This window comes from Orcinus orca, chromosome 3 (assembly GCF_937001465.1).
Source record: "Orcinus orca chromosome 3, mOrcOrc1.1, whole genome shotgun sequence".
NCBI classification, from domain to species: Eukaryota; Metazoa; Chordata; class Mammalia; order Artiodactyla; family Delphinidae; genus Orcinus; species Orcinus orca.
The window spans coordinates 173,055,910-173,068,872 of record NC_064561.1 but is presented as its reverse complement, the minus strand read 5'-3'; the positions used below and the strand labels follow the sequence as shown (position 1 = coordinate 173,068,872).

The 12,963-nt window shown below is 44.9% G+C and overlaps 1 protein-coding gene across 11 annotated transcripts in view; it reads left to right on the top strand.

Moving 5' to 3' along the window:
* TRIO (trio Rho guanine nucleotide exchange factor) overlaps window positions 1-12,963 on the top strand; it is a 372,523-nt gene that overhangs the window by 234,937 nt on the left and 124,623 nt on the right. For all 11 annotated transcript variants that reach the window (XM_004274483.3, XM_049708367.1, XM_049708366.1 and 8 more), the window contains exons 14-19: window positions 2,751-2,946; window positions 4,719-4,885; window positions 6,414-6,533; window positions 8,280-8,471; window positions 8,842-8,991; window positions 12,498-12,612. In XM_004274483.3, coding sequence (XP_004274531.2) covers window positions 2,751-2,946; window positions 4,719-4,885; window positions 6,414-6,533; window positions 8,280-8,471; window positions 8,842-8,991; window positions 12,498-12,612 — 940 coding nt within the window. The remainder of the gene's footprint in view (window positions 1-2,750; window positions 2,947-4,718; window positions 4,886-6,413; window positions 6,534-8,279; window positions 8,472-8,841; window positions 8,992-12,497; window positions 12,613-12,963) is intronic.

The following is a 12,963-nucleotide window of genomic DNA, read 5'->3' as shown; positions in this document are numbered from 1 at the left end:
ATCCTGAAAATGTGAAAAGCTGAGCAGTTTAGGCTCTGCAGGGATTTCCTCTCCTGTCTGGGAAGATGCCCCCTCGGACTGCCCATAGGAGGCATGGAGTTATCTTTGTGGCAGAAATTCATCTGTTACCTGGTCAGTGAGAAAAACCCCCCGTATCACTTGTATTTCGGTTGAAATAGCATTTCCATCTCTCAGAAGTGGAGCAGGGTTTCTTATGGCTTAGAATATTGCTATTTCAGTCTCCAAATATTCCATATAAAATCTGCTGTGTTGGTCTAAAAAGAACAACAAAAGCCTTACACTAGCATCTTGTGACAGTTTAGTTATGGAGAACAGTCATAACTATCTGCATTTAGAAAGGAAAACAGACTTTCTAAAAGTTCGGGGCTACATTAAAAAAAATTGTGTCCAAGTTATTTCTTCAAAGAGTCTCTGTTCAAAAAAGCCTTCCACTTTCTGGAGCTTTGTTTGTGCCACAGATTTCTTTTCTTGGCTTGTGTGGTTATTAACAATGCTGAACGTGAGGGCAGGATCTTTCCTGATGATCCTGGATCCTGACCATCGCCAGCGTTTCTCTGTGCTCAGTGAGTGTTTTTGAATCCTGCTGCTTTTAGCACCTCGACCTTTGTTTATTGTCCATTTCTTGAGTGTTTTTTGAGCCTAATGTTGTCTCCATGAGGCACTGTCGCTGAGTCTGTAACTCACCACCACACCTAACTCTCTTCTCCCTCAGTGTCAGAAAACAAACAAACATTAAGAAAGAAAATTCCTGGACTCCCCTGGTGGTGCAGTGGTTAAGAATCCGCCTGCCAATGTAGGGGACACGGGATCGATCCCTGGTCCAGGAAGATCCCACATGCCGCGGAGCAACTAAGCCCGTGCGCCACAGCTACTGAGCCTGCGCTCTAGAGCCCGCGAGCCACAACTACTGAGCCCACGAGCCACAACTACTGAAGCCCGTGCACCTAGAGCCCGTGCTCCACAACAAGAGAAGCCCACACACCGCAATGAAAAGTAGCCCCCACTCACCACGACTAGAGAAATCCCGTGCACAGCAGCAAAAGACCCAACGCAGCCAAAAATAAATCAATAAAATTAATTATTTAATTTTAAAAATTCCCCTTAGAATAGAAATAAAGATTAAAGTTATGTAATTTCCTTCCTTTTAAAAAATATTTTTCTCGTAGCCTCTTGGTTTGTGTCTAATTTGGCGTTGTTTAAAATGATTACTTTATAAATTGATATAATTTAATAAATTAATATAATGTGCACATATATTATGGAGACCAAGTAATAAAAGGAAGAAATCAGGAAGATTTGGGCAATAGGAATTTGGAGAAGCCTTAAGATGTTTATTACTTCCCATCTCCCAGCTGGATTCTGTGTAAACTCTCTCACATTCTCAAATTCTCAAACTAATTTCCTTACAGCTCCTGTGGACAAAGTCAGTGAGGATCCATGGGAAATGCTATTTCATTGAAGTGTGGAGTATAATATTCTTTCACAAGAAGTTTTTCTCCTCCTTTCTGGATTTCATAATTTTTGGTCTTAGTTTTTAAAAAGTATAGCATGAAAGTTTTCAAACTACACAGAAGTAGCGAGAATAGTACAATGACCTTCCAGATGCCTGTCCTGTAAATTCAACATGAGTTTGCCCCTCTTACGTCAAGTATCCTCTTGCTATTGCTGTGCTGTAGTGTTGCAGAGGAAATCTTTGCCAGCTGATCATGTTTCAGTCCTAAAGGCTTTGTGAATATCTCTAAAAAATAGGCCATTTTCTTGCATAACCACATCCTAAGCACCTCGCCGTTAAGAGTGATGCTTTGGTGTCTGCTAATACCCAGCCTCTGTTCAGATTTCTGCAAGTACTGCAGAGAAGAGGCACGTGGGGTCTGCCCCTGCGTTTGGTGGTTAGCCTTTTCATCTAGAATCCTCCTCCCATCCGCCCTTCTCTTTTTCCCGTGTTGTGACTTGTTGAAATAACGTTCAGTTGTCAGAGGAACCAGGTCCCACGTTTTGTATTTTCTCACTTGATCTCCGGTAGGCTGTTTAACTGCTGGTCTTTCCTCGGCATTTCCTGTAACCTTAGAAGGCAGATGGGCAGACCCAGTCAGGTTCGGGTTCATTTTGGTACCAGAAGCTGCGCAGGTGGCTCAGCATGGTTGCTCCTGTCAGGAGGCGTGTGCTGTCTGGTCCCGCATCTGCAGGGATTCTGTGGGCGGTCTTTGGGGCAGGAGGTGCAGCCTGGTCCCCGTCAGCCTCTCGGGATAGTTCACTGGGCGCTGATGACTTTTACCTCAACAGGTGTTGTAGTAGTAGTTTTGTTTTTTTTTTTGGTTACAAAGAAGTTTTTTAATTTTATTATTTCTACATTTAATAGCTAGATTTAACTGTAAAGAGGAACTTTCCTTCATCGTTGTGTGCTTAAATAATTAATTTTCTCCTTTAAGAACCAATTTTGTGGATGAAGGTTGGTTCCCTTTAATCAAAACCAAAGAGCTTTTCATTAATTTCTGGCTTTTTAGATCTTTTTTTAACATCATTAGGAATTAATGGACTTTCGTATATTCCGTGTATTTTATTCAATTGTGGTAAATTTTTTGGGGGTCTAATGGTCCCAGTCACCTGGCTCCTGTGTCCTTTTGACACAGTCACCTTATTCTCTTCCTTCCCTACCTGGCACAGTGAGACGTCACAGCAGATATTTATTTTTTAAGTCTTGGTCCTAAGCAGATACTTTCCTCTGTCAGATCATCTCAGACCTTGAGTCTTGGAACGACGAGCTTTCTCAGCAAATGAATGACTTTGACACGGAGGACCTAACAATAGCAGAGCAGCGCCTGCAGCACCACGCGGACAAGGCTCTGACCATGAATAACCTGACCTTCGACGTCATCCACCAAGGGCAGGACCTCCTGCAATATGTCAACGAAGTGCAGGCCTCTGGTGAGCAGCGCGTTCCGCCCTGGGACGGGCTTCGTGTCCCCGCAGGAACGCATCCGGTTCCTTTCAGGGTGTGCGCAGGTCCCTTACCCCTGTGATTGAGGTGTTATAAATACCTGCTCTCTGAAAGGAAACGTTTTGCTTTCTTTCACCCACATAATATGATCACATTTAACATTGACTAGTGTACTTACCCTTAATATTCCTGCATGTTATTTCAAGTGGCACGAACTTTAGTTTTACAAATTATATATTGTTGGATCTCCACGAATGAAATGTAAACCCCAAGAAAATATTTTCATGTCCTTTATTTTTTTCTTAGTTTTATATTTTACCAGCAGATGTCACTATAGGCTCAAAAACGTAGAGGGAACTGTAGTGTTAGAAACTTAGCAACAACCTGTGTCCTACGTTACTCATTTTACACAAGTCAAACTAAATGCTTCCTCAAGAGTGAACGGGTATACAGTGGATCACAACGGAAACAAACCGAAGTTTGTGCATTTAAAAAGGACTCACTTTCACCAGATATCAGTGTAGGAGCAGAAGTAGATTGATAGGAAACGGGTTTGCTTTGATTAGCTGTATGTTATATTTGGCTTTGGACCACATCGAATTTATCCTGTGAGACATGCTCGGAGGCAGGCATAAACCTCCTCTGCTGCCTCTGACCTCCTCAAACTTGGCCTTCACAGTAATGGCTTGGCCCGGCGCCGGGCAGGTAGTTCACAAATGCAGCATGTACGTCATGCTCCCTTAAGAACAGGTTGAATTACGGTTTTCTCAGGGTATATGCCCAGTAGTGGGATTGCTGGGTCGTATGGTAGTTCTGTTTTTAGTTTTTTAAGGAAACTCCGTATTGTTCTCCATAGTGGCTGTATCAGTTTACATTCCCACCAGCAGTGCAAGAGGGTTCTCTTTTCTCCACACCTTCTCCAGCATTTATTGTTTGTAGATTTTTTGATGATGGCCATTCTGACCTGTGCGAGGTGATACCTCATTGAGTTTTGATTTGCATTTCTCTAATGATTAGTGATGTTGAGCATCCTTCCATGTGTTTGTTGGCAATCTGTATATCTTCTTTGGAGAAAACCATAATTCAAAAAGAGACATGTACCACAATGTTCATTGCAGCACTATTTACAACAGCCAGGACATGGAAACAACCTAAGTGTCCATCGACAGGTGAATGGATAAAGAAGATGTGGCACATATATACAATGGAATATTACTCAGCCATAAAAAGAAATGAAACTGAGTTATTTGTAGTGAGGTGGATGGACCTAGAGTCTGTCATACAGAGTGAAGTAAGTCAGAAAGAGAAAGACAAATACAGTGTGCTAACACATATATGTGGAATCTTAAAAAGAACAATGGTTCTGTTGAACCTAGGGGCAGGACAAGAATAAAGATGCGGATGTAGAGAATGGACTTGACACGGATGGTGGGACGAAGCTGGGACGAAGTGAGAGAGTGGCATGGACATATATACACTACCAAACGTAAAATAGATAGCTAGTGGGAAGCAGCTGCATAGCACAGGGAGATCAGCTTGGTGCTTTGTGACCACCTAGAGGGGTGGGATAGGGAGGGTGGGAGAGGGAGGGGATATGGGGATATATGTATATATATAGCTGATTCACTTTGTTGTAAAGCAGAAACAAACTAACACACCACTGTAAAGCAATTATACTCCAATAAAGATATTTTTAAAAAAAAGAAAAGAACAGGTTGAAGTGCTGTTTGAATTCCGGGCCTCCCTTCAATGTCCGCAGGCGTGGAGCTGCTTTGCGACAGAGACGTAGACATGGCCACCCGGGTCCAGGACTTGCTGGAGTTTCTCCACGAGAAGCAGCAGGAGCTGGATTTAGCAGCCGAGCAACACCGGAAGCACCTGGAGCAGTGTGTGCAGCTCCGCCACCTGCAGGCCGAAGTGAAGCAGGTAAACGAATGTGCGGAGTGAAGGGGACCCAGCCGACAAGCGAGCGCTCGATGAGTGCTCTCCTGGTAGCTCGGATGTGTAAGCCTTGGGGCAGATTGTCCCTGATCAGAACACAGCTGTCCTGGTGTAGAATACAACACCCCCCCGACACACCACAGCTAGCGTGTAAAATTGAGCCAGTGCCTGGGCAGCTCTGTGTTTACTCTGGAGTGGAAAAGCCTTCGTCACCCAGCAACTGGTCACTTGAGAGTCACCTCCACTTAGCTTGTTTTGTTATTGGTCGTCTCTTGCCTGAAACCCTGACCACGTTGCTTCCCGGGCTGAATAACTATATGATTGATTTTTTTTCCCCAAATAGACTGTTATCAGTCTGGCCGGGATCACAGGCTGTGTATGGCTTGGGTCTTCTTGTGTTCTCAGGATACGATACTCCCATCTCCCAGACAGCATGGCAAAATAAAAATGGGACATTTGGAAGAGATTGCTTTTGGCTCAGTGCCAGTGGGATTCCATGCATATGTATGTTTAGCATGTCTGTTACATTTTATCATGTGAGCAGGGAAACCGTAGAAGTATGGCTTTCTGGGATTCTTGTAATTGTGTAGAAAGGCATCTGTTTGTTTGATTGGAGGGGCTTAATGGTTGCCAAATGGCTGTTGTAGCCCCAGCCATCACCTCCACATTCCAGGTATCAGGAAGGGAGAAGCATATCAAGAAAGAGGCAGCACCTGGATCAGAAAAGAAATGTGTTCCCCAAATGACCCAGAAGCCCCTGCTTTGATCTCAGTGGCTAGAATTGTGTCGTATTTGCAACCAAGCTGTCATAGGAGCTGAGAACTGGTTTTATTTTAAGCTGTTTCCCAAGTTGGGATTTTCTGAGTAAAGGACATGAAGAAACTAGGTACTGGTTAAGTAACCAGCAGTTTCTGCCACAAATGATTACCCAGAATGACCTTCCACATCCCTGTGGCTTCCATGGTCAGAACTGACTTCTCATTCTGTGATGCTAAGAATCTGGTGGTGTGGCCCTGAGCATTAGCCAACAGCTAAATTCATCCTTGGGTCAGTGTGCTGTCTTAACACTGACTCTAAAGTGGAAAATACATTAGTGACATCAAAACAGTTCCCTTATCGAGCACTTTGCTAATTCTGCACGTCCACGAGGCCTAAAAGGAGTGAAAGATATATATTTTTGAGTATCAGGGAATTCTTTGCAATTGTAGGTTTTCTCGTATGTGACCCTCAGTCTGTTTTGACCTGTGGACTGATGATCAATCCTCCGGACCCTCCACCTTTTCCAGCTCCCACTTGAAACTAAACATGACAGAATTAATTTTAAAATGCAGCACTTAACGATCAGATACCAGGGAAGGGTAGCAGGCTGTTGCCAGTAGGATCACGAGGAAATCCCTGCTTCGCAGCTAAGTGAGCAGCTCGACCGCTGTGCACTCGGACTGCGTCACTGCTGGTCCATGGCCTGGATGCCCCAGAGGGGCTGCTGCATGGAGTTCCCTGTGTCGTGTTTCAGGTGCTGGGCTGGATCCGGAACGGAGAGTCAATGCTGAACGCCGGGCTCATCACGGCCAGCTCGTTGCAGGAGGCAGAGCAGCTGCAGAGGGAGCACGAACAGTTCCAGCACGCCATCGAGGTGCGGACGCCCGGCCTGGCCTCGGAACCCGGCCTCTCCAACCTCAGGACCAGCCTGTTAAGTCCCCTCACACGGCACTGACGCTGGGAGCCAAAGGGGGTTTAGTGGAACCCCAAACGGCTGCACTTACGAGCCTGCAGTTCGTTACAAGAGGGGGAAGCAGTCTGGCAACTGCAGTGATGGGAGGCTGTCCATGCCCACCAGGGCGACCTTACCGCAAGGGTCCCAGAGGCCGGGGGTGGCTCTTGCTGTCCCCTTGCTGTCAGGGCCCTGGCAGGATGCACCTCACCTGTCGGGAACATCTTGGCACCAGGGAGCCCGAGCTGGGTCTCAGCTGAGGTTTTCCACATTTTGCTGATGTTATAGGCACAGTTGCTGCTGTGTAAGCGGTCTTGAAAAATCAGGGCACTTGGGGTGGCTCTTGAGGACCGGGTGCCAATCACCAGTTCCCTTTCCCCCATAAACAGTGCTGTGCACAGAGCTCCTGTGACCCTGGGGAAAAGCAGCGTCCCTCACCAGAGGGTTTTGTGCCTTGACGGGGTCAGTGCTGTGCCGGGACTTGAGCAAAATGGCTCGGCCAGTCACTCTCACAGCATATGGATTAATTCATTTTAGAGTACTTTTGGAGGGTGGAGGAGTTAATGATTGTGACGGGTGGTCTCAAGGCACAGTCAAGGGAAAGAGAGCATTTGATTATAGAAAACTTGTTTCCTGCTCTAGTTATGTACATATTCCCAGCCAGAGATGAAAACCAAAGAAATTACCATTAATGTCTTCCCTAGATTAATTTACTCTCAACTATTCAGCGCCAGTGGACAGACACTAACACTTCTCCCTGAAGCCCAGACTCTGGGTGAATCTTGTGAAAATCGTACCCTGTGCCAAGTGCCTTCTAGTAATTAAATCACTGATGCGCCTCACCGTCTGGGTAACGGACAGGATTACGCTGGGTACAGTGTTTTATGGGGCCATTAGTACCACTTCAGGTGAAATGCAAAATTTTGCCATTGTTTAAAAAAAGAGAAAAAACTCTGTGTCCACAGAGACCCATGTGCTTCCCCCTGACAGCTGCCCTGCCGGGCCCTCTGGTTTCCCCGAGGACCCTGACCTCAGCCCCTCACAGAAGCTTCTAGTGAGGATACGAGAGCAGGAGTTGTTACCGGATTTGCCAGTTTGTCTTCATAGATTCATTGTCTGGCATGGTCCTCCAGAGAACACAGTTGGCTCATTTTTAGCTTTTAACTGTGTTTCTCTCTTTCTCTTTTTTTAAATCAGTAGTTTTTGAAAACCTTTTACTCGAGTCCAGAGTTTAAGGTAAAAGTGAAATAAAGAGCATTCACTTAGGCCACCTTTTTCTCCACTTGTTCATTAGCCCCTGGCCGCTATTATAAGAAGAATCAATAGGAATAATAAACTTGGAACGTTTCAACAGCTTTTTTAGAATATTGGCTGCTAAGGGTTTTTCCTGCTATCTCTCAAAAGCTGGAAAGTCCACAACCAAGACCCCATTCTGGAAAGTCCTAAGGCATTTTATCATTCCCTGGGTAAATATAAATAGTTGTTGGCAGGCGTAAAAGCTTTTTTTTAACTAACCTGTCAGCTATGGTTTTCGAAGCGTCCTAGTGAGTGTTAACTGAAGTCGTTCCCGTAAAAGCGAGCAGACGGAAGAGCTGCGGCCTTCCCGCTCCTTCCCCGTGAGTGCGCGACACCCCCGCTGAAGAGCCTTCCGCTCTCTCCCCCCCTTAGAAGACCCACCAGAGCGCACTGCAGGTGCAGCAGAAGGCAGAAGCCATGCTGCAGGCCAACCACTACGACATGGACATGATCCGGGACTGTGCCGAGAAGGTGGCCTCGCACTGGCAGCAGCTCATGCTCAAGATGGAGGACCGGCTGAAGCTGGTGAACGCGTCCGTGGCCTTCTACAAGACCTCGGAGCAGGTAGGGCTCCCCGCCGCTGCCGCCTGCTGAGCCTGGCTGCACGGCACGGCTCAGTCCTTACCTCGCCGGTCAGTCCTGGGCCAGTCGAGCAGAGAAAAGCGGCATTATGGGATTAAGATTATTCTTGCTTCCCTTACGTATCAAAAAAGAGCAGGTCGGAAAGGATCTGAGGAGATGTCCCTTTTCCTCTCATTTAAATGGATGGCCTGACACAGGGCAGAGAGAGGAGGGAAATTCACCTTGTATTTTGGCCTTGTTCTGAAAGCCTGCATGGCCGCACGCCAGGTGGCGGCCCCGGCCCTCGGGCCGGCACTTGTCATCCCGTGGGTGCCGAGTGGTCCCTCTGAGCCTGGATTCTCTCCTGCCGCAGGTCTGCAGTGTCCTCGAGAGCCTGGAGCAGGAGTACAAGAGAGAGGAGGACTGGTGTGGGGGGGCCGACAAGCTGGGCCCCAACTCCGAGACGGACCACGTCACCCCAATGATCAGCAAGCACCTTGAGCAGAAGGAAGCGTTCCTGAAGGTACGGAGCCGGCCTTCCGGGTGTGGTGCCTCAGTGACGGGGTTCGCAGCCCCCCCGAGGGTCCACCTGAGCCGGTGGGGCGTCCGGACTGTCAGTCCCGCAGCTGCGGCCACTCCTCCGGCCCCGCCTGCCTCACAGCGCCCCTGCCCTGGAGAGAGATCGCGGTGACCCTGCCTCAGCCATAAGTCAGCTGATCGGAGATCTTAAACTCTTGTTTCAGTTGTCATTTGTGCTCTCCTTCTAGTTTCCACAGACAGAGAGCCAGATAGAAAGCTGTGTGCATAAAGATCGGGTGGAAGTCACAATACCAAGTGATCCTGAACAGACACGCAGAGAGATTGATTTGGGGGAACAAAAATGCCTAGAGCTTAAAATAATCTTCCTTTGGAAATTCAGCCTCTTGAGGAATAAAGACTGTCTCAGAACACGTGTGAGCCCAGTGTAGAGTGGACACAAAGCAGGAACACCCCTTGTGGTTCACAGGACCAGTTACTAATACTGTACTTATTCAGGAAGTGTTTCCTGCAAGAGAAATTTAATCCCATTCAAGGCCTGGCTGAAAGTTTTAACTCTGAGAAGCTTTAAATGAGGCACTTATCAAATCTGCTTTGTCATTTGTATATAGAGTCCATACCTGAGTTACTGGTGTGCTTTGCAACAATTAAATTTTAAAAAGTGGTCAAAATGTTTAGATACATTGACTTTGAATGTTTCCACGTTGCATTCTTTCACTTGTGAAAAAGTTCTCCTGAGGTTCTGCTGGTGGCCACTCAGACCTATGAAAACTAGGTGTGGTGTTTACTTTCCATGTTACTTGGTTTAGTTTTCCTCCTTGCTCCAGCATCCTGACCTCTCTGACACCATTTCCTGTCACATTTAATCATTTCTGTTTCTGTTTCATTTCTGAAGGTGATCCTCTGAGCTGACAGAGAGTTATTGTTTAGTCTGGGAGAACAAATTGTAACTCTTTGAAAATTCTTACCTGGTAACTTATTATGAGCTTCCACCATAGAGATTTTCTTTTTAAGCAAATCAAGGTGGGAAAACAGTTGGAGCTTCCCAGGGTCATTAGTTGTAACTATTCCAAACAGGACCTGAAAGCCCCACCCCTGCTTGTCGGTGCTGTTTAAGTTTAGGAAAGGTCCACCACTACTGGGATGTTTTGAGGTGGAATCGTTGCAATTGCCTCTCTTTCTCTGGAATCCATTTAGTATAAAACAAAATTACATACTACTTAGTTAATATAATTAAGAAAGATATTTAGGTAAAATTACAAAACAAAAATAATCACAGACCTGGTCAGATTCTTTCATTCAACTAGGATATGTCTTTGGTGTGTTGGATATCTTTAAACTTATTATGGAAGTTTAAAAATGCTTATGGAAATTAAGAGAAAGGATAATGAACCCCCATGTACTTCTCACCCAGCTTCAATAATTACCAACATATGGGCATATGCCCACCTTAACTGGATTATTTTAAATTCTAGATATTACACCATTTTATTTATAAAGACCTCTGTGTGTATCTAAGCATTAAATTCTACCTTTCTAAAACCATTCTACAACCACAATACCATTATTGGACCTGAAAAATTAACAGTAACTCTTATTTTATATAAAATCCAATGGTGTTCACATTTCTCTGATTGTCCCATAAATGTGTTTTTATACGTGGTCTTGATCAAAATCCAAACAAGACCATGCATTGATTTGATTGGTATGTCTCTTAAGTCTCTTTCAGTCTAAATCCCACCCTCCCTTTTATTAGCATTTGTTAATTGAAGAAATAAGTTATTCATACTGTGGAATTTCCCTCATTCTGGATTTGGTAATTGCATCCTGTGGAGTCATTTAGCACCATCCCGGATTCATTTCTGTTAGTTGTGTTGAGGGCCTTGACCCGGTTCAGGTTTAAGTGAGTGTGTGGGGTACACTTAGGGTACCTGATGGGTGGTGTTGTGTACTTCCAACGGCATTGCTCCAGGACACACACAGGTCTGCTTCTCTGGCTGTCTCTGTGATATGAGGGCTTTTCAGTGCTTCAGATGTCGTAAGTCCACGTCATCCATTGTGTACTTCCCCATCAGCCTTTCACCCACTGGGTTTGGTAGCCAGTGGTGATATTGTTTCATTAGGAGTTGCAAAATGGTGGCATTCTATCATTCTTTCTGCCTTGATTAGCTGCAGTTATTCCCTCCTCAGCTATTTGGTTATGCTAAAATAGAGTTTGTCCAAAAAAAGGGTGGGGGGGAGGTAAATGCTTGATTCCTTCCCTTTGTTTATGATTTTCAGAATAATGATCTGCTGCCCTAGCAGCCTCTGCATATGATTAATTTGTTCTTTTAGTATCATCGTGGATTTTAACATTTGGTGTGTTTCAATCAGTTACAGTCATTTATCTTTCTATATTCAACTTGTCCCACTAGTGGGAGCCCCTTCAGGTCAGGTTGGCTCAGATGTCCTTTTGATGTAACCCTAGCAGTCTTTACGGCTTCCTTGCTGTTTGGAATGACAACTTATTTCGATCTTATCATTAGAGACTCATGATGTATTTTTCTCTTAATTTAAAAAAAAAAAAAAAAAAGGTGTTGCAGCTCCATTTACTGAAAAGGCCTAGGAACGATGACCAGCCCAATGATAACGAGCATCCCTAGTGCCCACACTGTGGGCTTTCAGTGCTATTTACCACAAGAAGGAGACCGAGCTCCTTAAAAAAAAGATTGATTCCAGATCCGGGCTAGGAAATGTGCAAGATATTTCCAATTCTATTACAATTAAGGGATTTTTTTCCTGAACCATTTTGATTTCATATTTATATCTCTTTTCTCTTAAATAAAACTTTTTTAAATACATGAATGAAATTACTTATTCGGTTTGCAAACATGGAATATCATTTTTCTATTACCACAATAACAAACCACCCCACAATTCAATGGCTTAAACCAAGGGTTAGCAAGCTAAGCCCTGAGGGCTAAACCTGGCCACTCCCATTTATCAGTCGAGGCCACTTTCATCTACAATGGGCAGGTTGAGTAGTTGCAACAGAGAGATGGAGCCCACATGACTCGGAGAGCTGAAAATATTTACTCTCTGCCCTTTATAGACATCCCGGTGCAGCTTAGCCAGGTCCTCTGACTCAGGGTTTCTCCCAAGACTGTGATCAAGTTGTTGGTCAGGGATGTGGTCACCTCAAGGCTCGACTGGGGAAGGGCTTTACTTCCTCTCAGGCTGCAGGCCACGGGTCACCCTCAGTGTCTGGCCACCTGGACCTTACCATGGGGCAGCTCTCAACATAGCAGCTGGGTTCAGCAGAGCAAGGGCTCCAAGACAGAGATTTTTTTTAAGTTGAAATAGGATTTAGCCTATGTATTCTCCAGACACAGATTGGCCAGATGAATGCTTTAGATTAAGACCTATGTTAGAGCCACGTGATGTCATCCATATACACTGAAGATGCATGTCTGTATGAGTCACATGAACACGTTGCTCTGCATTATTTCTTAGGCTTGCACGCTTGCTAGGAGGAATGCAGATGTCTTCCTGAAATACCTGCACAGGAACAGCGTGAACATGCCTGGAATGGTGACACATATCAAAGCCCCTGAACAACAAGTGAAAAGTGAGTACACCTAGGAGTCAGCTGACGGATGAGCTTGACAAGACGTGTTCTAAAATCTTGGTCCAGGGCTTCATTTGGAATGTCCTTTTCATATCATTAAAGTTCTCCTAAGTTATCTTATTTTAATAATAAAATATTAAACAGATGTATAGCTTGACAATTTATTGAATAAAGTTGAAGAATATAAACAGGGAGAAAATGCAGCATGCTCAGGATATTTATTGGCATCGACTGTTTTGTTAAAAGTAAGTGAAAATATAAATCGGGAAAAAATGAAAGCCAGAATTAGCTACAGGCCAAATACTTTTAAAAGTTTAAATCACAAAAATTATATACCCATTTCATTGCCAT